The sequence below is a fragment of the Typopeltis vanoorti genome, chromosome 8 (assembly GCF_054136105.1).
Source record: "Typopeltis vanoorti isolate ZY-2024b chromosome 8, IOZ_Tvanoo_1.0, whole genome shotgun sequence".
NCBI classification, from domain to species: Eukaryota; Metazoa; Arthropoda; class Arachnida; order Uropygi; family Thelyphonidae; genus Typopeltis; species Typopeltis vanoorti.
The window spans coordinates 65283005-65310751 of NC_143556.1; the positions used below are offsets into that span (position 1 = coordinate 65283005).

Sequence of the window (27747 nt, forward strand, 5' to 3'; positions counted from 1 at the left end):
CTTGCAAACTTGTAGTGGATTTCTTTAGAAGTATAACATCGTCTGCATAAAGCAAAGAGCTGACATTATCTCCAATTCTGATATTATGTTTAATACCACTTTCTTTCATAATGTGATAAATATAGATAATGAATAACAGAGAGGATAATGTACATCCTTGTCTCACACCAGATTTAAAATTAAACCATTTTCCTGTACTTCCTTCATTTCTAACTGCTGATTTACAACTCAAATAAAGACTAAGTATTGCTTGATATAATGCCCCATTGACACCATATAACTGTAGTGTTTTGAATAGCTTCTCTCTTGGCACCATGTTGTATGCATTTTCCAGATCGACAAAACTTAAATACAGATCTTCGTTATATTCCCATGCTTTCTCGACTATTTGTCATAAAGTGAAGTTCTGATCATGATAGCCTCTATTTGGCCTGAATCTAGCTTGTTCTTCAATAAGCTTTTCTTCCACAATTCTTCTCAACCGTTTCTCAAGTATACTATCATAAATCTTACCAGGAACACTCAGTAGGGAAATACCTCTGAAATTCTCACATTCAGTTTTATTTCCCCTTTTTATATATTGGTACTATTAGAGCTCTACTCCAATCATCAGGAATTCGTCCCTCTGTCCAGGCATTCTGAACTATGCAGTGCAGAAGGCCACTGTAATACTTTTATACCACCATACTTCAGCATTTCTGGTCGAATATCATCTACTCCTGCTGCCTTTCCCCATTTCAAGCTTTTGATGGCTTTTTCTACTTCAAGTATGGATATGCATTCCTGACTGTATGGATGCTGAGTGTTTTTTTACCACTGTGCTATCACTGCTTGTTTCATTTAGCAATTTCTCGAAGTAATTACTCCATACTTCAAGGATATCTTTTTCTCCAGTTTTCATGTCACCTTTATCATCTCTAACTCCTTTTACAGGACTCTTTCCTCCATTTCTAAGCTTCTTCAACAACCTCCAGAATATCTTACTACCTTCTTGATATTTCTTTTCTATGTTCATGCCAAAGTCCTCCCATGACTTTTGTTTAGCTAGTTTTACACAGTGTTTAGCTTTCTTACATTTGTCTCTATATTCTCTAAGAGCACAAGCTGACTTATTTGACAGGAACTTTTGATATGCTTTCTTCTTTTCCTTCACTGCCTCTTTAACACTTCCTGTGTCCACCATGGAGTCCTGATTTTTCTATCCTTGCACACAATCTCACCACATGCCTCTCTGACTGAATCAATCAGGGTTTTCTTCAAGGCTTGCCACTGAATCTCTAAGGTTTGGTTCCTGTTCTCAAACTCTTTCATTTTTTCTTCAATAATCTTTGCGTATTTTAGCCTACAGTTCACACCTGAGAGCTGCTCAACTTTTATTCGCTGTAAAACTTTCTTACATGTTATTCTTTTCAATATGAAATTCGATTTTATCCTGCTCAAGACTAAATAGTGATCACTTCCAATTTCAAATCCTCTGTACACTCTGGTGTCATGCGCCAGGGAGAAAACATCACTATCAACAATAACATAGTGAATGAGATTATACTTATTATTTGCGTCTTCTCTCCATGTGATTTTGTGCACATTTTTGTTTTAGCATTGTGTTAGTAATAACTAGTACGTGTCCTGAGCAGAAATCCAACAGGTATTTGTCATTATTATTAGCTTTGCTCTTTTCTCCAAATTTTCCCAAAATATTTTTGTATGTCTCACAATCATTTCCTACTCTGCTATTTAGATCCCCAACAAGGACCAACTTTTCCTTCTTCATTGTGTCAGTTGCTTTCTCTAAAGCTTCAAAAAATTCCTCCACTTCTATCTTAGTAGAACCTTCTGTGGGACCATATGCACAAATAAGTCTCATTCTCCAGTTCCCTATTCTGATATATGCCCACATCACTCTACTTGAGCCTGCCTGCCATTCAAGAAGATTAGCTTGTATTTATTTAGTGTTGAATACTATGGCTACTCCTTTTCCTTGATTGTCATTGCCTGAATACAACATTTTGTATTTATTACTCAGAAAGAGCTCACCAGATTTTGTCTTTTTTGTTTCAGTCAACCCCTATTATGTCAATTTGGTACTTATCTAATTCCTCAGCTAGCTCCATTTCTTTGCCATTCAGGCTTCTTACGTTGATAGTACCGATCTTTAACTATGGTGATGTTGAGTTGGGGTGTGTTTTCAGATTTAGCCTTAGTCATTTTTTGTTAATCCTAAATCTCCCATTCTGTTTAAGTGACCCGATCATCTTAGATTAGTTCTGCTTACATGGTTTCAAATATTAATATCACATTCTTTTCTGATATTTTCATTTTTAATATAGTTCTACCATTAATGCCATCTATTAGCTTCTAATTTTCCTCAAATTTCTTATATCTGTGGTCTCTGAATAAGCCACTGAATAAGTTATTTCTAGCTTAACTCTGCTATTCATATATAAAATCTGGTTTATATGCTATATTGTATCATGCCCTAGCTTAGACACACATCTGATTTATCTTATTTCCATATATATGTATTCCTGCCCACCTGGCTTCCTACCACACTATTCTGACTTATTTTATTATCAATTTCCATATTTAATTTGGCATCTTCAATAAAATTTGCACCTAAATAGCTAAAATATGTACTCTGTTTCATACTCACTACAGAAAGTGGAGTTCATCTTTTTTTTAGTTTCCTTCCTATTTTAATGGTTTTAATCTTTTGATTACTGATTTTCACACCGAATCTGTCACAGCAATTATTTAATTTGGTAAAAGACAGAACTTGTAAATTTACTTATGAGGATAATACCTGAATAGAGTAAAGAACTAAGCTTAAAATTTCCTATGATTTGAGAGTGAATGATTTGGAAGTGAATATCCTGCTGTTTGCCTAAACTTGGGAGAGCAACAATAAAAGTGATGCAGAAATCCTGTAGGATGATCTAAATAAACTAGTAGTTGGGGAAAAGAACAATGGCTGTCAATTCAGCATTGTTCTTTGCAGTTTCATCTATATAATATATAGCCTGTACTTCATCCCAAAGTATTACTTTGGGATGAAATTGATGAGGTTAAGGATCTAGGAATAATAACACCCACAGAGAATTGAAGCTCAGAAGACGTCACAAAAATGAGCAAAATAGCTCAAAGGATCACTTGTATGTTGTTAAGATGTACACCAACAACATGGATAAGAAAGTTATTATTTCTCGTAATTTACAGGATTCAGAGGCGAGTGGCCAAAATGGTGACTGGTTTGTGGAATTCTCCTTATGAGGACAGATTAAAAGTTTGTAGGGTTACAAAGTATAGCTGACAGGCAGAAAAGAGAGGATATGATAGAGAAATCTAAATTACTAAAAGGGTTTTATAGAGTAGATACTAATTTGTGGTTAAGCAAGGGGTAAGGAATAATGTTTTACTTGGAAAGTGGTAAATGAGCAGAATGGTTCATTTGCTTTGGTATGAATGAACTATTATCAAGCTTTGAACAAATGTCAGTAGATAGCAGGAACTGGGTAATTTGTGGAGTTTATACCTTATGTGGAGTGGCATCCTTAGACTAATGTCTCCTAATGAAAAGTTAGAATAAATTATTAAAAATATTTTTAAGTATATACTTAGCACATATTTTCATTATTTAAGACAGATTTTAAAATTACATTTTATAAATACATTATTATTACTCAACTGCTCTGAAAGTTAGAGAAATTTAAAATGAGCCACACAGGCCGAAGTCTGTAAACCCAGGTTAACATAATAGCCATTGAAATTTAATTTCACAAGTTTCTTAAGTAAAGGAATGTCTGGGAATTTCAAACAGCAGGCACTATACTTACTCCTTTCTCTGTGAGCAACTTGCTTGACTGTTCTAAAAAGAGGGCTGCTTCATACCAAATATCTGGGTGATGTCCAAGGCATAAAAGACACTGCTCATAGGCAAACATAACTGAAAATAAATTATACTTGATCTTCAGTTTTAGTCTTTATATACCAGATGACTTAATTATCAAGTTTACATAAAAAGTTAAGGGCAATGTGAAATACATGAATAAAGCTCATAGGATAAATATACATGCATTTCTAAGAAAGAAAGAAAGAAAGAAAGCAAAGTGAAGTGAAACACTGAGAAATAAATCTGTGTGATTGCTATAGCTACACATACAATAATTCATAATAAGTCATATTTACCAATCACCATCACAGTGCTGTACTTCCAGGACTAAAAATGGCATTTAAACACAAAGATTAGGTTTTACTTAGGAGGTTTAACATTTTAATTCTGCTAATCCCTCTGATTTTCTGCTAACAAGGATTGTTGTTTTTGTAATGATGCCCAATAAATGTGCTACATTTTTGTAGAAACAAAAATTTTAATTTTTTAAAGAAGCTGAATAGATAAATTCAGTTTCTTTAATTATAGAAGACAAGAGAGAATATAAAATACCAAGTGGGTATATAAAATAAAGGGGATGAATTTCCCTGTTTATTGTCAAGATTACTGCCCTGCTTACTGGATGCCAGTGAACTAAATATTCAAAGTGCAATACAAAATTTTATAAAGTATGATGAAGTAGGTATTGTGAAATACGTTATGGGATGTAAAAAAAACAGAGAGAAGCTCTGGTGTGATAAGTGATTTTTTTTTAATATATGACTCTCTCTCTCTCACACACACACACACACACACACTAGTAAGGCCTATACAAATAAATGCTATGAATGAGCTGGAGTCAAGAGCAAACTAATCTGTTGATATTCATTTTGAAGATCTCGAGATCACAGTTGTAGGGAATAGTTTATGGGGAAGGTTGTTTCACAAAACTGAGGTTGATGTAATCAAAGCTGAATGAGAATAGTTGGTTCAATAAGTCAGCAGTTTGCTGCAAAAAGATGTTGGACAGCTGTTGCTAATGTTACTATAGGTTTGGCAGAAATGGGTGGCATGATAAATGCCAGTTCTGATAAACACCATCCAGGAAAATATCTGTAAAAAAGACACAATGTGGACATTGACCATGTGTGAGGCAGTGGCTGAAGATCTCTTCACAGACTGTGAAGATAGTCTGTGAAAGAGAAGTCATCAATCAACCAAAATTTCCTCTTCTGAACAGTATCCAGAAGCTGAGAGGTTTTAGATGAACCACCTCAAATGTGAAAACATTATTCCAAGGTTGGGCAGATTTGGGATTTATACAAAGCAACCGGACAGATGCAAAAGGATGACAGGTTTTTACCGGAAGTTGAGGATGCTACAGAAGTGATGTAATTATGCCAGGGACAGTCCAGATCTAGTCTCGAGGGTTAAGCATTATCAAAAAAAAAAAAAAAAAAAGATGAGAACTGGGGTCTTTTTTTTTTTTTTTTTTTTTGCATGAAAAAAAAAAAAAAAAGAAAGAAAGAAAACTGTTTTGGAAACATTGAACGTTACTAGACTGTTATTGTCCCACTGATGGATGATGTACAAATCAGTATTTAGAACATTTATTGTAGATGATCTTGAAGCTTGACATTTGAGCATTGCAAGGTTTGTCATATGAATAGGATGAATGAAGAGAATTATCAGCAAACTTGTGGATGAGGTTTGAAGTCAAATAAGAAAAGTCATTTATATACATGAGGAACACTTCATTAATCAGAAAATCTGAAGGGAGAACATCCTCCACTATGATACGCAATGAATGACCTGAAAGAAAACTGGCAACCCAAGTACAAAGGGAGAAAGACAGATCATAAGATAGCAATTTGCTGAGAAGCACTTGATGCCAAAACCTATCAAATGCCTTGGAAATATCAAGTTCAACAGCACAAGTTTCTCCAAACTTTTGTGTGGCACATGTCTAGAGAAGATGATGTAAGTGAGGAGATCTGCTGCGATTTTGATTTCGAAAATCCATATTGGTGGTCGCTTATTAGCTGATAGTTTCCAGGTTTTGAATAAGTTAACTATTGATAACTTTCTCTAATACTTTAGAGATAAAATTGAGGTGAGAGCAGCAAGTTGACAGTTTGATGGTAAACACTTTTCTGTTCTATCCTCATCTTGATCTTAAAAGATGAGGATTGACATTCATCACAGAAAAAGGATAAACAGGAAAAGGAATTCTATTCAGTCAGTTTGTCCTCAAAGGGCAATCAAAGAACCATCGATAAAATACTACTTTCTATTCCTCCTCTAAATCTTGACATTTGTTATAAAGCATCTGTTTCAAACCTGACATAGGTAATGTTTCCATTAAAATTGCCAACCGTCTTAAAATTCATAACAGTGGCATATAAGACTATTCTTATTATACGTAGCCTTCTTCATTCTCATAAGGAGAGTAAATCCTCCAAACATCCAGGAGTATATAGAATTTCTTGATCTTTTAGTCCTCTCTATATAAATGAGATCAAATTAAAAATGCCAAGTAATTATATTCTTGTTTAATCCTTCATCCAAGTGTAAGCAAACAAAATTTGCATGTGAAGTTTCTTTACAACTAAGCCACTTGTATATAGAAGCTGATGATTTCACAATAATTGTCTTAATATTCCATAATGAAAAGCACTCATCCTTCTGTCTCCCACTGATGAGACCTCAATAAAGACTGAAACTGGTTTGAGTAGTAGCGCTTCCCATAATGCACAGCATTATACATATCCTAAAAGGTGTATGCTTTGCATTATGGGATGCAAATGCAATTAATGTGAGGCCATTAGCTTCTATATACAAGTAATTTAGTTGTGAAGAAACTCCATGTGCAAACTTTGTTTATACTTGGATAAAGGATTAAACAAGAATATAATTTCTTAGCGTTTTTAGCCTAATTTATAACCAAGTGAAAAAAAATTTCTATACTATAAGTAAGATTATAAAGAGAACTTTCAAAATAAGAAAGAAGAAACATCTTTATAATGTAGCTTGTAACAGAGGAATAATCAGAGTTGCCCTAACTCTCTTTCAGCACATGATATCAATTGGGGCAAAGCCTCTATGCCATATCTTGAAAACTTTCTTGCTGGCAGAATTAAAAAATATATCATTGTCATTCATCCACGTGCATCTCACAACAAAAACCAGGGACTCATCTTAAATAATATCTCAGGTAAAAGCTCTGTCAAAGCTATATAACTGAGAGGAGACCTCCATAGCCTTTAAAGGAATGCGGAGAACCGACCAGGGCTTCTGACCTAATGTCCAATCCTCACCTTCTCGTGGTGCACCCTGTTGGATATCTACTTGGATACTGAACGGACGAGGATGGGCGGGCAATTTGGGATTTAGCCAACCAAATTGTATTCTTATTGGTTAAACCAAAATATAGAATGATGGTACAACATGACAAAATTTCATGCCGGCTGGGGCGTCGCCCGGTTAAACAAGGCCCCCGTTGTTTTCACCAGGGAACCAGGGCGAACAGCGAAAAGTCAGCTACTGGAACAAATCTGAAAATAAACCCCAACTCAACATCACCAGAGTTAAAGATCGGTACTATCAACGTAAGAAGCCTGAATGGCAAAGAAATGGAGCTAGGGAGGAATTAGATAAGTACCAGATCGACATAATAGGGGTGACTGAAACAAAAAAGACCAAAACTGGTGAGATCTTTCTGAGCAATAAATACAAAATGTTATATTCAGGCAATGACAATCAAGGAAAAGAAGGAGTAGCCATAGTATTCAACACAAAATACGAGGCTAATCTTCTTGAATGGCAGTCAGTCTCAAGTAGAGTAATGTGGGCAAATATGAGAATGGGGAACTGGACAATGAGACTTAGTTGTGCCTATGGTCCCACAGAAGGTTCTACTAAGGTAGAAGTGGAGAAATTTTTTGAGGCTTTAGAAAAAGCAACTGACACAATGAAAAATTGTTCCTTGTTGGGGATCTAAATAGCAGAGTAGGAAATGATTGTGAGACATACAAAAATATTTTGGGAAAATTTGGAGAAAAGAGCAAAGCTAATAATAATGGCAAATATCTGTTGGATTTCTGCTCAGGACATGGACTGGTTATTACTAACACCATGTTCCAACATAAAAATGTGCACAAATTCACATGGAGAGAAGAGGCTAGGAATAAGAAAAGTCTCATTGACTATGTTATTGTTGATAGTGATGTTTTCTCCCTGGTGCAGGACACCAGAGTGTACAGAGGATTTGAAATTGGAAGTGATCATTATTTAGTCTTGAGCAGGATAAAATTGAATTTCATATTGAAAAGAATAACATGTAAGAAAGTTTTAAAGCGAATAAAAGTTGAGCAGCTCTCAGATGTGAACTGTAGGCTAAAATACACAAAGATTATTGAAGAAAAAATGAAAGAGTTTGAGAACAGGAATCAAACCTGGGAGATTCAGTGGCAAACTCTGAAGAAAACATTGATTGATTCTGGTGAGGTTATCTGTAAGGATAAAAAAATCAGAACTCCCTGGTGGACACAGGAAGTTAGAGGCAGTGAAGGAAAAGAAGAAAGCATACCAAAAGTTCCTGTCAAATAAGTCAGCTTGTGCTCTTAGAGAATATAGAGAGAAATGCAAGATTGCTAAACACTGTGTAAAACTAGCTAAACAAAAGTCATGGGAGGACTTTGGCAAGAAAATAAATAAATATAGAAAATAAATATCAAGAAGGTGGAAAATATTCTGGAGGTTGTTGAAGAAGCTTAAGAATGAAGGAAAGAGTGCTGTAAAAGGAATTAGAGATGATAAAGACATGAAAACATGAAAACGGGAGAAAAAGATATCCTTGAAGTATGGAGTAATTACTTTGAAAAACTGCTAAATGAAACAAGCAGTGATGACAGCACAGTGGTAAAAAACACTGACCATGCATGCAGTCAGGAATACATATCCATACTAGAAGTAGAAAAAGCCATCAAAGGCTTGAAATGTGGAAAGGCAGCAGGAGTAGATCATATTCGACCAGAAATGCTGAAGTATGGTGGTATAAGAGTCTTACAGTGGCTGCACTGCATAGTTCAGAAAGCCTGGACAGAGGGACAAATTCCCGATGATTGGAGTAGAGCTCTCATAGTACCCATATATAAAAAGGGAAATAAAACTGCATGTGAGAATTACAGAGGTATTTCCCTACTGAGTGTTCCTGGCAAGACCTATGCAAGTATACTTGAGAAACGGTTGAGAAGAATTGTGGGAGAAAAGCTTGGTGAAGAACAAGCTGGATTCAGGCCAAATAGAGGCTGTCAGGATCAGATCTTCACTTTACGACAAATAGTCAAGAAAGCATGGGAATATAACAAAGATCTGTATTTAAGTTTTGTCGATCTGGAAAAGGCATATGACAAGGTGCCAAGAGAGAAGCTATTCAATACGCTTCAGTTATATGGTGTCAATGGGGCATTATATCAAGCAATACTTAGTCTTTATTTGAGTTGTAAATCAGCAGTTAGAATTGAAGGAAGTACAGGAAGATGGTTTAATGTTAAATCTGGTGTGAGACAAGGATGTACATTATCCCCTCTGTTATTCATTATCTATATGGATCACATTATGAAGGAAAGTGGTATTAAACATGATATCAAAATTGGAGATGTTAATGTCAGCTCTTTGCTTTATGCGGATGATGTTATACTTCTAAATAAATCTGCTACAAGTCTGCAAGATTCTCTGACTAAATTGAATAGCTGTTGTAATAGATATGGTATGAAGGTCAACAATAAAAAGACAAAGACAATGAAAATAGGCAGAATCATTGAAAATGTCAACTGTGTTGTGAATGCAGAACCTGTGAAACAAGTAAAACATTTCAGCTATTTAGGCACGATTTTTAGTGAAGATGGTAAATTAAATATAGAAATAGACAACAGAATCAGCAAAGCTGGTATGGTGGGAAGTCAATTGAATAAATTCATATGGAATAAGAGAGAAATCAGTCGGAGCACTAAATTAGCTGTGTACAAGACAGTGTTCAAACCAGTTTTAACTTATGGATCTGAGAGCTGGGTCAGAAGTAAAACACTTGACCAAAGACTAGAGACCGCAGATATGAGAGTCCTGAGAAAGATTATAGGCATGAACAGATGGCATCAATGGCAATATCATATTAAAAACGAGGATATTAGGAAAGAACTTGACATTGTCAGAATCCAGGAATGCGTTTGCAGAGCTAATCTTAGGTGGTATGGTCACTTAAACAGAATGGGCGAGGAAAGATTAGCAAAACAAGTGTTCTCTGCCAGGTTGGCAGCAAAACGACCCAGAGGAAGACCAAGATATAGGTGGATTGATACGGTACAAAATGCTTTAGACGATAGAAATATAAGATCTGATAATGTTGGAGTCTTGACAAGTAACAGACTGATTTGGAGGAAAATTGTAGATAGGAAATTAATAATGATGTAATTTTTTTCATGTAGTACTATCTTATCCTGTACACCCCTTGAGGGTACATGGCAGGAATTTGATGATGATGATGACATACCTAACTTCAACTTTTCAGCTAATCACCTCAAACAATGCTAGACAACAGATGATGTATGCCACACTTCACTGGCTCCCTGTATAATTTTGATTTCATTTGTCATCTAGATGTATATAGCCTGAAGAAGTCACTCAACCACTCCTTGTGGTGAAACTAGTCAGCACTTTAAAAATACAAATGTAGCTGTTTTCTTTATGGCTGGATTTTTATGAAATGGATAAAAATTTGTAACTTACAACAGCATGAAGAGGAACTTTGACCCCCCCCCAAAAAAAAGAACACCAATGCAGATGATTACTGGATGTAAGTTTCTGCTTTTGGTTCCCTGGAGAGTACCAAACTTATCTATTCTCGAAATCCTATGAAGTAAATGTTATCTAGACTATTATTTATCAATTATATATTTGGTTTAATCCTTTATCCAAGTGTAAGCAAACAAAGTTTGTGCCTGAAGTATTTTCAGGACTGGGGCAATGGCAAAGGTGGTATAACTTCTCATCACTTGCCTTAGTATCCCATAATGCAAAGCACGTCTCCTTGCAGACATGTATAATGCTATGCATTAAAGGAAGGATCACTACTTAGAATAATGAGTATATGTTTTCAACATAAGATAACATTTGGGGACCTGGACCATTCCAACAACCAAAGAATGTAGTCAAAAATAAGAAATAAGATGTCCTGATTTTGAAAAGCTGGGCAAGTTCAATGATGTATGAGCATATAGAGGAGCAAATTGTGACTCTAATTATACACTAGTTAAAATTAAATTTATATACAGAATATCAAATGTATACCAAAAGAAAACTGCAAAGATAAAGAAAAGAGCACTGAAGCATTCCAAAATAGAGAAATAATTGATAAATATTAAAAAATAAAAGATAATATTGAAACAATAGAAAAATGAAATATAGAAGAAAATGGGACTTAATCCAACAAACAATCATAAATAAGATGGTGTAGGAAAAATAAAAATGAATGGTTTGATGATGAATGCAAGGAAATAACTGAATTGAAAAACAAAGCAAGGAAAAAGTATTTTCAAAAGAACACAAGAAATAATAGAGAAGAATATGAAGAGAAAAGAAAACAGGCAAATAAAATTTGTAAAAAGAAAAAGAAAGAAATGGAGAAAAAAGTAGAACAAATAGTACAGTATAATGAGAGAAGTAAAACTAGAAAATTTTATAAAGAATTAAAACAGTTAATACATAATTTTGATACACCAACGATAGGATGTAAGGATAAAGAAGGAAAAGTATTAACTGAGAAAGAATTAGTTTAAGAAAGATGGAAGGAATATTTTAGAGAATTATTTATGATGACAGAAGAAAAATAAGCATATGAAAATAAAATAAAGAATGAAAGTAAAATAAAGAATGTGAAAATCAAAATACCATATTTTTCCATGAATAAGACAATACTTTTTTCTAAAATTTTTAGACCAAAAATTGGGGATCATCTTATACACAGGGGGATAACCAGTTGAGAGACCTGCAGTTTCCGTGGCGAAACTGCCAATACCTTGTCTCCGCGAACAGGCTTCCGCCAATTACTAGCCTTTGTTAACTCTGTCGAATGACGTCAATAACGGCTGATTCTGAATAAACCAATCAGAACTCTGAAAGCATTCATGCGTCTGCAACTCGTTGGTGGGGTGAGTTAATGCATTAACAATATTTTGAGCACTAGCCCATAAAAATGTCCAAAAATAAAAAGCGATTGTCATATTCTTCAAAATTCAAGTTAAAAGTCATCGATTATGCAAAAGAACATGGAAATAAGCTTCAGAGAGACTTTGGATCTCCTCCCACTGAGTGTATGATTAGACAGTAGAGAAAATAGGAAGAACAACTACTCAAGATGCCAAAAATGAAGAGGGGTCAGAGGAAAACCAGCAAAATGGCCAAACTTGGAGCAGAGGCTTAAGACTTGGATTATGGAGCAGCGCCAGAGTGAGATATGTGTGATGTCAACCAAGAATATTCAATATGAGGCAAAAAGGTTTGCAAGAGAAATGAACATTGTTGATTTCACAGGAAAGGCAAAATGGTGCTTCAACTTCACGAGGAAAAAAGGGTTGGCCATGAGAACATGAACCAAGTTAGGCCAGAAAATGCATCTCAAATGCATCCCTAAAAATGCATCTTAGTATGTATCTTAAAAATATTACCTAATTACTAAATATACTTTGAATATTTAAAAAAATATCAAATGTGTTCTGTTTTATGTTTAAATATTGATTTCTTAATTTTGAGTTTGAAAAAGTAGGGTTCATCTTATACATGGAAAAATACAGTAATTGTAAAAATATAGAGAAAGCATTCAAGAACCAACTTATAAAGAAATAGTGGAAATAATAAAACAAATTAAAAGTTTTAAAGCACAAGGAGTAAATGGGATAACAGAACTTATAAACTTAGAAAGAATGCAGGTGAAATTTTATGGAAAGAAATTTATTATTTGATATTAGATATATGGAAAGAAGAAAAAATGCCAAATAATTGGAAAATTGGAATAATCCAAGCAATATATAAAAAGGGAGATAAGATGAAATTGTCAGAACTATAGAGGAATTACATTATTGAATGTTACATACAAAATTTTATCAAGTATAATATATAAAAGATTAGAACCATATATAGAAACAATAATAGGAGAGTACCGTTTCAGAAATAAAAGATCCACAATTGTTAATATATTTATGCTATGAAATATATATGAAAAATGTTTAGAATATGATATAGAACTTCATAATTCATATATTGATTTCCAACAAGCATTTGATAAATTAAATAGACAAGAAATAATACATAGCTTGAAAACACGAGCCTCTGCAGCTCAGTCAGTATAGACAAAGCCCTTGGGTTGGGAAGACCTGGGTTTGATTCCCGTCAGTGATGTGAGGAACTTTTGTCTCTTTCGACTAAAGCAAGTTGGCCGGTCTCATACGGAGGTAAGGTTTTTTTCCCCCTACCCAGAGACTGGTTTTTCGTCTCCCAGAACAGGCAAACCAGCTTGTGAACACTTACACCTACAGACATAGGACACACCAGGAGGCATAGGGCTAACCACTTTATCCTCAATATGGTAGTGGTTAAGTGTGGAAAAATCCTCAACACCACAAGGTAAAAGAGGAGGAAAGAAGGAATAAGAAGAAAAAAAAAAAAAGAAAACACTGGGAATACCAGGAAAATTAATTAGATTAATTAAAATTACATTAGAAGGATTCAAAGCAGTAGATAAATATGAGGGAATTAACGGATCCCTTTGAAATAAACTGTAGAGTAAGACAAGGAGATGTCCTTTCAGCAAGTTTATTTAATTTGGTACTTGAAGCACTAATAAGAAAGCTAAATATGAGAGGATTTATTAATAATAAATCAATAAAAATATGTGCATATGAAGATGATATAGCAATAATAAGTCACAGGAGAAAATATTTAGAAGAGAAATTTGAAGAACTTAATAGAAACACTAAAGAAGTTTGGATTACAAATTAACGAACAGAAGACAAAATATATGCAATGTGGAAGGACAATAAATAAAAATATTACAATATATAATATAGGTGAATACAGTTTTGAAGTTGTGGCTAGTTTTAAATATTTAGGTTCATTAATAACAAACAATGATATATCTGATGAAATCAATAGTAGTTCTTATATTTATAAAAAGTAAATGAGTAAGGCCTAGTTGGCTGAGTATTAGTGCATCAGCTCTCCAGCAAAAGGCTGTGAGTTCGAATCCCGTGCCTTAAAGTAGGTGCCTTCCCTCGATGAGTCTTTGGACTCCCTGGAGGTGTTACGTACATAATAATAATAATTAATTGTAATTCTAAATTAAAACTTTATAAAACAATTATAAGACCTATAACAACATATGGATGTGAAATGTGGCCATTAACACAAAAAGATATAGACTGAGAATGATATATCTGATGAAATTAATAGTAGAATCATGGCTGGAAATAAGTGTTATTATATTTATAAAAAGTAAATGAGTAATAAGATTCTTAATCGTAATTCTAAATTAAAACTTTATAAAACAATTATAAGACCTGTAACAACATATGGATGCGAAATGTGGCCATTAACACAAAAAGATATAGATAGACTGAGAATTTTTGAAAGGAAAATATATGGACCAATAAAATAAGGAAATGGAATATGGAGAATTAGAAAAAATAATTAATGGTGAAGATAGAGTAAGATATATAAAGACACAAAGAACAGCATGAGTGGGGCATATAGAAAGAACGGAAATTAAAAAATTAAAAATTAAAGGAATTAAAAAAATATTTGAGTGGAAACCATTAGGACAAAGGAAGAAAGGTAGACCAAGAAAAAGATGGATTGATGATGTACAAAAAGATCTCACAACTTTAAAAGTTAAGAATTGGAAGAATATTGCACAGAAAAGAAAAGAATGGTTAAAAATTGTTTTGCAAGTTAAAACTCAAAGAAGAAGAAGAATGTAGGAAGATATGCAAATCTTGGCTATTGATGTTGTTGCTAACTAAAAAACTGTTTCCATCAATGATACTAATCATTTGGAGTGGTTAGTCCTCACTGATCATCTATCAATAACAAAACTGCAAGCACTGCTGCTATATTCTTCTTACACGAGAATATCATTTTGATAAATATAATTTTTATCAACATAACAATATTTGTATAAATCTTTTATTCCAATTTTTAATGAACTAAACCAGGGGTCTTCAACCTTTCAGACAGTGTGGACCGCATTAAAAATTTCAATGAAGCCTGCGGGCCACTAAGCTATACTGCGGAATTTAGAATTGTACGATGCTTTCCAGATTCACAAGGAGAGCTGTGCATTTGATACTTTACATAAAATCCTATAAAAATAAACAAACTCAGCTTTAAGAGCATATGTAGGAGTCAGGTTCATTATAAGCATACAATCAATACTTGAAACAAAGATAATTTAATGAAGAAAACATTCTTACAATGTCAATGGAAAACTTGGCAATGTTTTTCCTTGACCAGCTTGTCGATGTTGGCATCAGTGTTGGAAATTGCTATGAGCAGAGTATTCTTGAGATGTTGATCCATGATCTGAGTTCTTGTCTTGGACTTCACATGCTTCATTCTGGAGAAGAACTGCTCACATAAGTATGTACTTCCTAAAAAGCATACATCTTCAAAGCATGCGGCGAAGATTAGGGAATGCGTCCTCAGAAATGTAGTCTTTGTAAAATGTAAACAAGGGCACACTGAATAATTTTTTTCTCAAAGAAGAGTTGTTTTGGAGTTCAAGCAGCTCCATTTGTACTAAACCTGGCATTTTGGCAGCATTGACAATGAATGGCATTGGAAATAAATCTAATGAAGACTGCTGGTTATGAAAAATCACTAAATCTCTCTTCGAACTCACTTTGCAACATGGCTAATTTTGTAGCGTATTCATCAAGAGAAGAACAGTTTGACTCAGCAAGAAGCTGAAAATGAGATAAGTCTTTTTTTGCGAGTTGTCTCCCCCAAAGTTTGAGCTTGGCCACAAAAACTTTGATGTGATCAAACAGTGTGTGCATCAGTGTTGGAAGTTGCTATGATCTGAGTTGATCTTTGGATTGGAGTCTTTGGATTGTATGCACCAGTTGATCTTTGGATTGTAGCCACGTATTTAAGTCATTCATATGCAACGAGATGTCGGTCACAAAGGCAAAGTCTGTCGTCCACTTCGGACAATCGGATTCCCCGTGGCTTGCATGAACTGCTGTATTTCACTCCTTAAGTCAAAGACTCTTTTAAGAACCTTCCCGCTGCTCAACCAACACACATCACTATAATAAATCACATCCCCATGATCCGCTTCGCACTCTTGGGTGAAAAACTCTTGGAATTGACGATGATTCAATCCTCTTGCCCTAATAATGTTGCCGACAGTCACAATAACTTTCATGACATTCTCAAATCCAATAGTTTTCGCACACAAATTCTCCTTGTGGATTAATATTAATAAGGTTTAATAAGATTAATAATTCTCCAGTGGCAATGGGCGAAATCTTTTCCTTTTAGTTCGGTTCTTTCCGTAGCAGCACAACAAACCCTTCGTTCTTTCCCACCATAGCAGGGGCACCATCAGTTACCCTGCCCTCGAGGTTGGTTAAGCTGAGGTTGAAATGCTGGAGCGTTTTCTTGGCGGCTTCAAGAATATCAGTGCCTTTCGTCATTCCCTTTATAGGTATGAGCACTAGCAGTTCTTCTGTCACATTGAATTGTTGATCAATGCCACGGATAAAGATAGCTAGCTGTGCTCTATTCTTCATGTCTGTGCTCTCATCTAAAGCAAGTGAATATGACATAAAATCGGGCAACCGATTTTTAAAGTTTCTTCAATGTCATTGGCAAGTTCTTAGACCCGTCGTGCTACAGTTATCCCAGACAAAATCAGATTTTTAAACACTTCCTTATTATTTGGGCACAGAATATCCCCAGCAGTGATGAGACACTCTTTCACAAACTCGTCATCCAAGAAGGCTTTTGATTTTTTAGCAATTTTTTCAGCTATTACATAACTTACTTTGATGCACGCTTCGCTCTCTTCTCTCTGCCTTTTAAACATACCCTGCTGGTATTTTAAATCAATTTGGAGACAGTTCACTTTGTCCACATGAAGCTGCCCTTGAAGGTGATTGAAATTGGACGCATGCTTTGTCTCATAGTATCATTTTATATTGTATTCTTTTGATACTGACATTGACTCATGACAAATTAAACACACTGGCTTATCGTCAATCGACATAAAAAAGTACAAATTGGTCCACTTTTCATTAAAAACCCAACAAGAATCGCTTGATTTATGCTTTTCACTTGTAGACGCCACAGTGATGGAAGGTGAACCCAAAAAATGATCCAAAATGGTCGTGTAACAGTTATTATCCACTGAATATGTCTCACACTAATGAAAAAAGTCTGGCAATATAAAACCACATTATGCTATGGCTGACACGACAAACCTGCATGTGCTTATACACGAATATCACACTGTTCATGACTGATTGACTCACTGTGGATGAGATCCTCTTGTATTTATATGAAAATAATGAAGTATCGAGAACCTTTGAGATGTATCTGGAAGGCACTAGACAGCGCACTCGAATGAACTACTGCTTCAGCAATCTACCTGCGAAGTTAGTACTAGTACTTAAGTACTGCTTGGCACTGGTAGATGGCTGAAGAAACATGTCTATTTAATATTTATTTTTATAGGATTTTATGTAAAGTATCAAATGCACAGCGTTCCTTGTGAATCTGGAAAGCATCTTACAATTCCAAATACTGCAGTATAGCTTAGTGGCCTGCAGGCTTCATTGAAATTATTTTTTATTTAATCGCATTTTAATGTTAAGTAGTTATTTTTTCAAAACGGCCGGAGGGCCATGGTAAAGAGCTATGCAGGCCAGAGGTGGCTCGCGGGCCATGAGTTGAAGACCTCTGAACTAAACTAACAATAATAATCTGCCCTAAACAAAGATCATATAAAGATGTTCAAAAATATTTTAATCTTTACATTACATCAAATGAAGTTTTTCATTTCAAATTCAAACAAAAGGCTTCTAAGTTTCCATTGTTCCACCATACACAACCATATCTATATAACTTTAACCACACTAAGAGCTGTAACATGTTGACATGCCAATTTATTCATTTATTCGTATGGTGAAAAGAATACAATGCAGCTATAGGTAAATGTCTAGTCCAGAAAGCGAATCTCCAGGGCCTCATCCGTCACCTTATGAATGTCTTGGAGGTTACCATGAAATTGGCACTTTGGGCAGTTGTTCACAATACAAGTGATCATATGGGCTATGGGGGAACAATCACAATAAGGGTGGTCTGACAGTTTCCATTTGTGTAGTAGATAGCCACATCTGTCCTGGTTAGTTCTGATTCTGTTGACAGATGACCAAATCTTCCTATGAAGAGGAAAACCAAGCTGCAGAGCACAGGATCTTCAACCTGTCCTGCACCAGGGAGAAAACATCACTATAAACAATAACATAGTCAATGAGACTTTTCTTATTCCTTGCCAATTCTCTCCATGTGAATTTGTGCATATTTTTATGTTGGAACATTGTGTTAGTAATAACCGGTCCATGTCCTGATCAGAAATCCAATAGGTATTGGCCATTATTATTAACTTTTGCTCTTTTCTTCAAATTTTCCCAAAATATTTTTGTATGTCTGACAATCACTTCCTACTTTACTATTTAGATCCCCCAACAAGGACCAACTTTTAATTTTTCATTATGTCAGTTGCTTTCTCTACAGCCTCAAAAAATTCCTCCACTTCTACCTTAGTAGAATCTTCTGTGGGACCATAGGCACAAATAGTCTCATTGTCCAATTCCCCATTCTGATATTTGTCCACATCACTCTACTTGAGACTGCCTGCCATTCAAGAAGATTAGCCTTGTATTTTGTGTTGAATACTATGGCTACTCCTTCTTTACTTGATTGTCATTGTCTGAATATAACATTTTGTATTTATTACTCAGAAAGATCTCACCAGTTTTTGTCTTTTTTTGTTTCAGTCAACCCTATTATATCGATCTGGTACTTATCCATTTCCAGTTTTACAAATGTAATATACCGACTTTTGTAACAAAGTATAAAATGATGGTACAAAACGTCGGTATATAACAAAATAGTCCTACAAAAAAAGTAACATGAAGTTTTATATCTGCATTATCAGAACCTGAAAACATGAGTCTAGCAAAAAAAAAAACTTTGAAGCATTCTTAGAAGAAAAAAAAAACTTACTGTATATCAATTAAAAACAATTTCATCATGTTACCTCGTTTAGTAATAGTAGCATGATCTTCTGTCCTCAGGGGGTTACTTTTTTCCCAAGCAATATACTTCTTCCAAAGTTCAACCTAAAATATTCATGTCATATTATGAATCTATACAATTACGTTGTACACCATAAACACTAATTTTTGAGATACCTGCATTTATTTTTTTTTAAATCAAGGATCTTTATGTAATTGCAATATTATTATTATTACACGACACCTCCAGGGAGTTCAAAGACTCATCGATGGAGGGCATCTACTCTAGAGCTCTGTCTCTACCACTCAAATCCGCCAACTAAACGAACCACAACTACCATCATCACCACTTACACCAGCGCCATCTACCGCCCACCACTACCACTATTATTTTCACAGACAATCACAAACATCCATGCCAACGGCAGGATTCGAACCCGCAGCCTTTTGGCTGGAGAGCGGATACGCTTACCATTCGGCCAACCAGGCCGGCTAATATGGGGTTCACATGTTAAAATTATGAATAATGCAGGACTAAAAGTTATCAAAATCACTGCTGTAAGTTTTTCTTCTGGCCCATGACTAATTAGCAGCTGACTTACTTCTGCAAGAAACATTACCAGATCTGTCATTTTCTGAAGATGTTCCACCCAATCCACAAGGAAAATTTAGAATAGCATTAGTACTAAGAAGACATTTCTGTTCTTCCTGAAGACAATCTTCTTCCATTCATAAAAACCCTTTAATGCATTTATTTAACCATTAACTGTATTTCCAATATTCTTTCTTGAATATTTCAACTAATTACGATTAGCTATGAAGGAATCCAGAATCAACTGTCAGCCTGGAAGTGGATAGTGCACTTGTTCTCCAATCAAGAGGATGTGGGATTCAAACCCACAATAGTATGGGTTGTGGTATTCAAAGAAAATTATTTCTCATCTAAAAATCTTTAAGTGAGAGAAACAATTTTCTTTTCTAGTGTGTGTGTATGGCTATTTCTGTTTTTGAAAGCATGAAAACATCTTGAAAGAATATACAAATATTGTATTGATTCATTAAAGATAGGGATTCCATATGTCCCAGTTTTATTACTTCTGTCCCGCATCCCGATATGTTTAGTTCAAGACGCTAAATGTCCCGGATTTTTTAGAATATAAAAATATTAACATTTCTAATAAGAATAAGTACAAGTCATAATATTTTTCATCATCATCAAATTCCTGCCATGTACCCTCAAGGGGTGTACAGGATATGATAGTACTACATTAAAAAATTACATCATTACTAACTTCCTATATACAATTTTCATCCAAATCAGTCTGTTGCTTGTCAAGACTACAACATTATCACATCTTATATTTCTATCGTCTAAGGCACATTGTACCGTATCAATCCACCTATATCTTGGGCTTCCTCTGGGTCATTTTCATGCCAACCTGGCAAGAACACTTGTTTTGCTAATCTTTCTTTGCCCATTCTGTTTAAGTGACCATACCACCTGAGATTAGCTCTGCTAACGCATTCCTGGATGCTGACAATGTCAAGTTCTTTCCTAATATCCTTGTTTTTAATATGATATTGCCATTGATGCCATCTGTTCACGCCTCTAATCTTTCTCAGGACTCTCATATCTGCGGTCTCTAGTCTTTGGTCAAGTGTTTTACTTCTCACCCAGCTCTCAGATCCATAAGTTAAAACTGGTTTGAACACTGTCTTGTATACAGCTAATTTAGTGTTCCGACTGATTTCTCTCTTATTCCATATGAATTTATTCAATTGACTTCCCACCATACCAGCTTTGCTGATTCTGTTGTCTATTTCTATATTTAATTTACCATCTTCACTAAAAATCATGCCTAAGTAGCTGAAATGTTTCACTTGTTCCACGGGTTCTCCATTCACAACACAATTGACACTTTCAATGATTCTGCCTATTTTCATTGTCTTTGTCTTTTTATTGCTGACCTTCATACCATATCTATTACAACAGCTTTTCAATTTAGTCAGAGAATCTTGCAGACTTGTAGCGGATTTATTTAGAAGTATAACATCATCCGCATAAAGCAAAGAGGTGACATTAACATCTCCAATTTTGATATCATGTTTAATACCACTTTCCTTCATAATGTGATCCATATAGATAATGAATAACAGAGGGGATAATGTACATCCTTGTCTCACACTAAACCATTTTCCTGTACTTCCTTAAATTCTAACTGCTGACTTAAACCTCAAATAAAGACAGTATTGCTTGATATAATGCCCCACTGACACCATATAATTGTAGCGTATTGAATAGCTTCTCTCTTGGCACCTTGTCATATGCCTTTTCTAAATCGACAAAGCTTAAATACAGATCTATGTTATATTCCCATGTTTTCTCGACTATTTGTCGTAAGGTGAAGATCTGATCCTCACAGCCTCTATTTGGCCTGAATCCAGCTTGTTCTTCACCAAGCTTTTCTTCCACAATTCTTCTCAACCATTTCTCAAGTATACTTGCATAGATCTTACCAGGAACACTCAGTAGGGAAATACCTCTGAAATTCTCACATTCAGTTTTATTTCCCCTTTTTATATATTGGTACTATTAGAGCTCTACTATAATCATCAGGAATTCGTCCCTCTGTCCAGGCATTCTGAACTATGCAGTGCAGAAGGCCACTGTAAGACTTTTATACCACCATACTTCAGCATTTCTGGTCGAATATCATCTACTCCTGCTGCCTTTCCGCATTTCAAGCCTTTGATGGCTTTTTCTACTTCAAGTATGGATATGCATTCCTGACTGTATGGATGTTGAGTGTTTTTTTTTACCACTGTGCTATCACTGCTCGTTTCATTTAGCAATTTCTCAAAGTAATTACTCCATACTTCAAGGATATCTTTTTCTCCAGTTTTCATGTCACCTTTATCATCTCTAACTTCTTTTACAGCACTCTTTCCTCCATTTCTAAGCTTCTTCAACAACCTCCAGAATATCTTACCAACTTCTTGATATTTCTTTTCTATGTTCGTGCCAAAGTCCTCCCATGACTTTTGTTTAGCTACTTTTACACAATGTTTAGCATTCTTGCATTTGTCTCTGTATACTCTAAGAGCACAAGCTGACTTATTTGACAGGAACTTTTGATATGCTTTCTTCTTTTCCTTCACTGCCTCTAACTTCCTGTGTCCACCAGGGAGTTCTGATTTTTTTTATCCTTGCAGACAACCTCACCACATGCCTCTCTGGCAGAATCAATCAATGTTTTCTTCAGAGTTTGCCACTGAATCTCCAAGGTTTGATTTCTGTTCTCAAACTCTTTCATTTTTTCTTCAATAATCTTTGTGTATTTTAGTCTACAGTTCACATCTGAGAGCTGCTCAACTTTTATTCGCTTTAAAACTTTCTTACATGTTATTCTTTTCAATATGAAATTCAATTTTATCCTGCTCAAGACTAAATAGTGATCACTTCCAATTTCAAATCTTCTGTACACTCTGGTGTCCTGCACCAGGGAGAAAACATCACTCTCAACAATAACATAGTCAATGATACTTTTCTTATTCCTTGCCTCCTCTCTCCATGTGAATTTGTGCGCATTTTTATGTTGGAACATGGTGTTAATAATAACCAGTCCATGTCCTGAGCAGAAATCCAACAGGTACTTGTCATTATTATTAGCTTTGCACTTTTCTCCAAATTTTCCCAAAATATTTTTGTATGTCTCACAATCATTTCCTACTCTGCTATCTAGATCCTCAACAAGGACCAACTTTTCCCTTTTCATTGTGTCAGGTGCTTTTTCTAAGGCATCAAAAAATTCCTCCACTTCTACCTTAGTAGAACCTTCTGTGGGACCATAAGCACAAATAAGTCTCATTGTCCAGTTCCCCATTCTCATATTTGCCCACATTACTCTACTTGAGACTGACTGCCATTCAAGAAGATTAGCCTCGTATTTTGTGTTGAATACTATGGCTACTCCTTCTTTTCCTTGTTTGTCATTTCCTGAATATAACATTTTGTATTTATTGCTCAGAAAGATCTCACCAATTTTTGTCTTTTTTGTTTCAGTCACCCCTATTATGTCGATCTGGTACTTATCTAGTTCCTCAGCTAGCTCTATTTCTTTGCCATTCAATGTTCTTATGTTGATAGTACCGATCTTTAACTCTGGTGATGTCGAGTTGGGGTTTGTTTTCAGATTTGTTCCAGTAGCTGACTTTTCGCTGTTCACCCTGGTTCCCTGGCGAAAACAACGGGGGCTTTGTTTAACCGGGCAACGCCCCAGCCGGCATGAAATTTTGTCATGTTGTACCATCATTCTATATTTTGGTTTAACCAATAAGAATACAATTTGGTCAGCTAAATCCCAAATTGCCAGCCCATTCTCGTTCGTTCAGTATCCAAGTAGATATCCAACAGGGTGCACCACAAGAAGGTGAGGATTGGACATTAGGTCAGAAGCCCTGGTCGGTTCTCTGCATTCCTTTAAAGGCTATGTGGAGGTCTCCTCTCAGTTATACAGCTTTGACCCTTAAGCACCCCTTTTTGGGTGCTTTTAAAAATGTATGTTTACAAAACAAAAATCAGAGACATATTTATTTTGTAGTTCGGTGAATTACCAGAATGTTAGAATTTTGGGAAAACGATTTATTTCCATATATTTCATTCGACCAGAGAAAAGAATGTCAGAATGAGGGAGACAGTCACCCAAATGTATGTTTAACTAATCGCAACCACGGCATCTATTTCGTTTGTCTGGTCGGCCGCAAATTTTTAGCAATCTTTTGTCTCAAGCTTAGTTCGCATAGCGTATGATATCCGACGGTCCGAAATGTTTCTCATTGGTCGACATGTTTTTGAATATCAATGCACCACGATAGTTCATTTACTTTCAACCAATGAGAAACATTTCGGACCGTCAGATATCGTACGCTATGCGAACTAAGCTTCACGCATCAGGCGCTAAATTGTTTTTATATCGCTACAGGGTATATGATATAACCTAGTTTTGAACTGTTCATTTCGTATTCTTGCATTCTCGTATTAATTGTGAATATTGTATTTTTTAAATTAATAAAGTTGTACCGTTTGTTACAAAATGCCCAAAAGAAAGCGTAATTTCAATGAAAAATTGAAGGATCTTTTCATTTTCATAACAAAAAACAGTGATTGTGATGATAGCTCAAGAGTGAAATGTAGTGTGTGCCATGAAGAATTTGACATTGGCCATGGAGGTAATGCAGATATAACTGACCATGTCAATACAAAAAAGCACAAGTCTGCTGTGTCTGCAAAAAGTTAAGTCAATCACTGACATCATTTTTTGGGTATCAAAAGTTAGGTAGCCAAGAAATGGAGTTGGTTGCACAAACGGCTACATTTGTTTTTCATGCAGTTAAACACAATCACAGTTTCCAATCAATGGATTGTATGTCCTCTATTTTAAAAAAAATTCTTGAATAAGAAATTTTCATGTGCACAAACAAAGTGCAAGGCTATTATTACCAATGTCGTATCACTACATGTAAAAAGTGAAATATTGGAAGATCTGAGGAATGTAAAATATTATTGCATATCCATAGATGCATCTAATCATATTGATCTTAAGATTGTACCTATCAATGTGAGGTATTTCACTGTTGATAAAGGGATTTCAACAGAAATATTAGAATTTTCTAGCCTTCCTGGAGAAACTTCTGATCTAATTTGTAATCATATTTTAAATGCTGCCCAAAAATATAACATTACTGATAAAATAATAGGCATTTCAGCAGATAATACCAACCCAAATTCTGGTGGATTAAAAAGGAAAGGTAAAATGAATGTTTTTACTAAATTACAAATTAAACAGAAAATTAATAGGTGTAGGTTGTGCAGCTCACATTATACATAATGCTGTACAAACTGCTGCTGATATCTTACCAATAGATATTCAAACAATTTTGGGTAAAGTTTTCCAGCATTTTCACCAATTCACTGTCAGAGTCAAAAGTCTGAAATCTTTTGTGATTTTGTCGAAACTGAATACAAGACTATTTTAGGTCACAGCAAAACATGATGGCTTTCACTGCAGCTATGTTTAATTTGTTTTATTGAAATGTACGATGGGCTTAAATCCTATTTCTTGTCTCAAGATAAATGTCCAACTATTTTGAATACATTTTTCAGTGATAAGAAGTCTTTCATTTATCTTCTATTTTTAAAAAATCAGATGAAAATGTTTTCTGAGGCAATCCAGCAAATCGAAAGAGAATATGCTACGGGTCGTGAAGTAAAAAAAGAGATAGACATTCTTATTACGAAAATTTTATTGCGTGAAAATGAGAAGTATTTACCCAGTGAAGTGAAAATCGAAATGAAAAATCTTTGAAGAAGGTTTAATGACTGAATCATCATTTAGAGACAACATCTCCAATTTCTACTTCACTGCAATTCAATATATTCAAGAATGGACTCAAAATCAGTTTAATGTATTTACTAAAATGGAATGGGCTTGCTTGAACACACCTGTATCTTGTGAAAATTTAATGGAATGTGTCAAAGAAATTAAGACCATCTTACTAAATTTCAACTTAAATGAAGAGATGAGTACCGCCATATTAAAGAGTATGCAACTGAGTATAAAATTAATGAATGGAATAATGCCAGCTGTAAACTTGAGGATAGGTGGAAAGAAATCTTTGGTCATTTTAAAAAGGAACAAATTACTTACAGTGAAATAGCTTCAATTATAAGTTTTTGTTTGACCTACCAGGATCAAATGCTTCTACTGAACGAATTTTTTCATTGATAAATTCGTTATGGACAAACGAAAGGAATCACTTGCAACTGGACACAGTTAAATCTATCATGCTTGTTAAAACCCATTACAGAAACATGTCATGCTCAGAGTTTTTCGAAATAGTATCTAAGAATCGACAACTCTTGCACAAAATCCATTCTTCAACCAAATATAATAATGATTCTGCAAATAGCAGTAAAATGGAACAGGCAACGACCAGCTGTAATGTACAAGAAGAGGCAGAATAAAGAAGAGAGGAGGTATATATTAAAAATTAATTATAAATTTTTTTTAATTAAATAAATTAAATTAATTTATTTTTCATATAATTTCAGATATTATGCATCTACACAATACGCATAAGGCTCGTATTGTTTATATTTTATTGTATTTATATTGTAGTTCCCATTTTATTGACATATTAACATTTTATATCTTTATTCTATGTCTTCATATTTCATATACTTAATTTCATATGATTTAAGTGTTATGTGTTTAAGTATTGTCATCTGTGTTTAAGTGTTGTTATTAGAATTCTATTTATTTGACATATGTATAAACATTTATGTTATCTACATTAATAAATCAAATTCAAATTAATATTTAATTTTTTTATTTTAAAATACATAATGTTAACGAATAAAATTTACTCCTCTTAACCCTTAATTCTACAAAATTTATTGTGTCCCGGGTTTTTGTTTTCAAAAAATGGGATCCCTAATTAAAGAGCTATATGGTAAGGCAGCAAATAATACAGTACTGCACAGCAGTGTGTACATTATCATTCAGTCAACAGGTCAGATTGCATGCACTGTACATTGTCAACTGATCTGCATTTGACCATGATACTATGAATTCAGTAGTGCTCACTGAAATGTTATGTTTATTTATATCAAAATGGTATCATGTCAGTGACATGTTCTGGAACATAGTTTTGACCCAAAATGGTTTAACAAAATATTTGCAAACTGAATGTTAGACCCACCACAACAAAAGAAAGAGCATTAGTTAAAACACTAAATTGGCTATATACAAGATGGTGTTCAAACCAATTTTAACCTATAGATCTGAGAGCTGGGTTAGAAGTAAAACACTTGACCAAAGCCTAAAGACTGCAGCTATGAAAGCCCTGAGAAAGATTAGGGGGCATGAACAGATGGCATCAATTCATATTAAAAACGAGAATATTAGGAAAGAACTTGACATTGTTAGCATCCAGGCAGAGCTAATCTCAGGTGGTAGTCACTTAAACAGAATAGGAGAAGAAAGATTAGCAAAACAAGTGCTCTCTGCCAGGTTGGCAAAAAAAAAAGACCCAGAGGAAGACCAAAATATAGGTGGATTGATATGGTAAAAAGCACCTTAGAAGATTATCTTATATTTCTAAGATCTGATAATGTTGGGGTCTTGACAGGTAACAGATCAGAGGAAAATTGTAGATAGGAAGTTCGTAATGATGTAAATTTTTCATGTAGTACTATCATATCTAGTACACCCCTTGAGGGTACATGTCAGGAATTTGATGATGATGATAAAGAAACCGGGGTGCTTAAGGGTCAAAGCTGTATAACTGAGAGGAGACCTCCACATAGCCTTTAAAGGAATGCGGAGAACCGACCAGGGCTTCTGACCTAATGTCCAATCCTCACCTTCTCGTGGTGCACCCTGTTGGGTATCTACTTGGATACTGAACGGACGAGGATGGGCTGGCAATTTGGGATTTAGCCGACCAAATTGTATTCTTATTGGTTAA

At 34.8% G+C, this 27747-nt stretch overlaps 1 protein-coding gene across 2 annotated transcripts in view; it reads right to left on the bottom strand.

Moving 5' to 3' along the window:
- su(f) (cleavage stimulation factor subunit su(f)) overlaps positions 1-27747 on the bottom strand; it is a 377057-nt gene that overhangs the window by 189837 nt on the left and 159473 nt on the right. For both annotated transcript variants that reach the window (XM_090396725.1, XM_090396726.1), the window contains exons 9-10: positions 19242-19323; positions 3831-3940 (exon numbers count right to left, since the gene is read on the bottom strand). In XM_090396725.1, coding sequence (XP_090252851.1) covers positions 3831-3940; positions 19242-19323 — 192 coding nt within the window. The remainder of the gene's footprint in view (positions 1-3830; positions 3941-19241; positions 19324-27747) is intronic.